Raw genomic sequence first — 3,564 nt, 5'->3', positions numbered from 1 at the left:
TGGGCCCATGGAAGAACAAACAGCAAATTACCAAGTGTCCCGCAAAGTGATAAAAACTATACTTTTGACAAGTTTATTTAATCCAGTGTGGTAAAAAAGGCACAGCTCCAATAAATGTATCATTTAGAATTAAATGTTAACCTGGCTTTATCTTTGTTCTTTGGAAGAAACAACTTCTTTAAAGAGCCTCCTTAGCAGCTCTAAAAAAATTTTAAACAATTAACAGAAGAAAAATTTTTAACTTGGTTTTCTACAATGAAAATATACATACCTTTGTGTATACACAGGCCCACCCGTTAAAATAAAGTTATTCCTGCAACATAAATTTCATTAAATAATACTGCCACATCAGTGAGAGGCACTCAACAGCTATGGACATAAGGGAGTTTGACAGATGCTGCTTAAAAGATGACAAGAGAAGAGACTGAGGGGGAAAAAGCCCAATATTTACATGGAAAGACCAAGTCTATAAAAAATACTCAAAATAGAGGATCTTTGACTTTAAACTATTCACTGTTATTTTACATTCTAAAGTGCACATAGGTTGATATTTTTTAAAATATCACTGGAGAATTAAATCTTTCTATATAAAAATAGAGCATAAAAGTTGGGGATAAAAGGAATAGGTGTCTCAATGTAAGTTTAAATCCAACTCAGGAGGGAAAAATTCTTGTGAATTGTGCAGTTGAAGGTGGTAAAGATGATCTCCTACCTTATTTCACTTAAGAGAAGGCTATTTAAAAACTGAATTTTCTGTCATTTAGTAGAGAAATCAACTCCACCTTTACTTGCAAAGCAAGATGGTAAGGTCAGGGCTCAAATACATTTGAAATTTGTTTAAGTGACATAGTCCTTATAAATACTTCTCCTTGCAGGAAGATCCAACAAAATCTACGGTGAAGTCTCAGCAGGGAGATAGGTAGTCATTGTTAGAATCTTGTCACCTAAAGGGATGTTTTTGTTAAGAGTGCAAGGTTGGCCATTTTTAGTTTGAAGGACTGAGTAAAGAATGGCCACAGAAAACATTCCAATACTTGTGCCTTTTTCCTAACAAAGCTAAGGTCCCCCTCTGGGGTCAGTTACAAGTGTATATACATAAGGGATGCTCCAGTTATAAAAGCCTTAATATAGAAACTTTAAGGTTTATCTAATACAGCAGCTTAATAAAAAGGATTATTTTATATGGTTTCAGATGTTGCTAAAAATTACTCATCTTTTTTGCAAAAGTATGACTTGGCCTATAGGAAGGAATCTGTTTCCCTGTGCCTTGCATTCATACAAGCATCTAGTAGGATATTAATAACTAATACAGGGTGATGGCATCACCAGTGTCCTATACTGGGCTATCAGGAATAGGATTCATGTTTGGTGGACAGGAGAGAAAATACTGACCTCAGGAAACTTGCTCACCACAACTGGAGATCAATCAGGAATAGAACCTTTCCCAGAAATCATAACATTTTCTCCATAGGAACACTGGGTCAGTGGCAAGAATATTTTTAGCTTTTCCGTGGTGAAGAGCTTGGGAGAGAAGTGCTTTCTGCTCAGTGATCCAGGAGTGTGAGGACAGTCGCTTCCTTGCCACATGTGCAGGACAATGAGGGATGACGGTTTCCTTCTTCCTCTGCTCTTTCTAGGGATGTAGTTGATTCTCTCACAATATTTCAATGTCCCATTTCTGTGTTTCTTCTCCCTCCAGGGGCTGATTTACAATTACATGAGTCTTGTCATAATAATTTCCTCCTGAAATAGAAATTCCAAAAGAAAGGATTATTTGTTCACGCAGGTGCTTAGCAATTGCACAATTTTCACAAGCTTTTGTTCAGCTCACTGTTTGGGTAGATTACTATGCCATTTACAAATCAGTCTAAAATGGAAAACTGAATTTGAACAGGCTTAGCCATTATTCACCTCAAATTGGACCTTATTATGACTCAAATTGAAAAACTAAAAGGGTTTTAGTTTTTCAAACAATGTGATTCTTCAGAACAAAGTACTCAGAGAAATTCTGGCTAAATGTCAGGTACTCTTGTTTTTGTTTCTACACCAACAGTGACTGACTAATCCAATTAAAGCAACAGCCATGAATAATGTTGGCCCTGACTTTGGCTGAATTCAAAAACAAGGTTAATTGATACCTACCATAAATTTTGACTGAGAGCTTTTAAGGACATAGCAATCCACAGCAAAAAGTTAGATATGTTTCTTTCTGAGAAACAGATAACATTTGTTTTATGTCGCTTCAAGTTTAGAACTATTGTCCATGTAGCAAATGAAAATTTTACAATTGTACTGATGAACAAAAACCTTCTTAAATTTTGTCGTTAGGCTTTTTCTGTTTGATCTATATAACTTAATTGGTTTGTTCATAAAACTGCATACCTTAACTTCTTTCACATAATTAAGGGTGACTTAACATTTCTCTGTTATACACAAGGATGTCCTTTACCCATAAGGAAGAGATCTGGAACTGAAACTGGTATCATGGGGTGTCATCAAAGGCCCACCTTTAACATCAAGGACAAGTTGATCGCTGAGATAAGAGCTGATAGTTCCATTTTTATTCAGTCTCCACTTCTGCCTGAATTGCCCATGTTCAGTCCACAGGGCCACTTTAGCTCCAGGTGTGTCCCGGCCACCAATCACATCAAGACATGTATCACTGGCCTAAAAGGGTTAAATAATTAACTGGCAGTACTGTGTTTGCTAAAATAAATGGAATTGCCTCACTTTTCTTTCAGGTAAACAAATCACAGAGATGAAGTGGCTATGTTTTATATAAAAAAAAGAAAATAATGCTAATTTCAGTATTCAGTGGTTTTAAGTCTTTTTTATGGCTGGGAGAAGACGGTATGGAAATGAACCTAGTGAAAGAGAGATACTTGTTTTTAATAGGATGTCTGCATCTGGCAATAGATGTTCAATACAGGTTTGTTGAACTGGAATTAAATGTTAAGTCCCTGTTTGCTTAAAATGTATTACGTCGAACTTTGTTTTCTTATAAAAACACTGGGTGGTATCCAGACAATAATTACTTTTAAATTTTCATTTTTGAAGCATGAGGAAAAGCAGACGATCCATTGGTGATACAAGAAAACACGGGTGTAATGTTTTCAAGCTATTGCTCTATTCCCTTAGCATCAAACATAATGTAGGTCACAGAAAAAAACCCAAATTTTATTTTCTAAGCTTCCTCCAATAACAGCTTTTTTTCCTACTGCCATTTCATTGTATATCTTGAAAATGAAAGGCTGTTATGGAATTGCACAGGCAGCTGATTTTTACCTGGGCCATCAAGTAAGGAACATCTCACGGAAACACACTGTCCAATTGAGATCCAGTGACTTAATATCAGTGGTTTAAAATATTACTTAGGCATAGCTGTAGTATGTGATAAACTTAGTTTTTAACTAAAAATTGAAACTGAATTTTCTATTAAATTCTCAAAGTCCATTTGACTTAAATGCTTTAGTAACATACATGGCAGTATTTTTACTATCATGCAATGAACTGTTTCTAACAAGTTACATTATTTTATCATGCCAGCTGATTTGACAAGATTCT

At 35.4% G+C, this 3,564-nt stretch overlaps 1 protein-coding gene across 1 annotated transcript in view; it reads right to left on the bottom strand.

The window, feature by feature from the left end:
* Positions 1-1,206: 1,206 nt before the first annotated feature.
* Positions 1,207-3,564, bottom strand: part of CRYBG3 (crystallin beta-gamma domain containing 3) — a 104,671-nt gene continuing 102,313 nt past the window's right edge. Inside the window, exons 21-22 of the mRNA XM_069472475.1 lie at positions 2,508-2,667; positions 1,207-1,743 (exon numbers count right to left, since the gene is read on the bottom strand). Of these exons, the coding sequence (XP_069328576.1) occupies positions 1,655-1,743; positions 2,508-2,667 (249 nt within the window). The 3' untranslated portion in view covers positions 1,207-1,654. The remainder of the gene's footprint in view (positions 1,744-2,507; positions 2,668-3,564) is intronic.

This window comes from Eulemur rufifrons, chromosome 7 (genome assembly GCF_041146395.1).
Source record: "Eulemur rufifrons isolate Redbay chromosome 7, OSU_ERuf_1, whole genome shotgun sequence".
NCBI lineage: Eukaryota > Metazoa > Chordata > Mammalia > Primates > Lemuridae > Eulemur > Eulemur rufifrons.
This window is presented reverse-complemented; position numbering and strand designations above follow the sequence as displayed.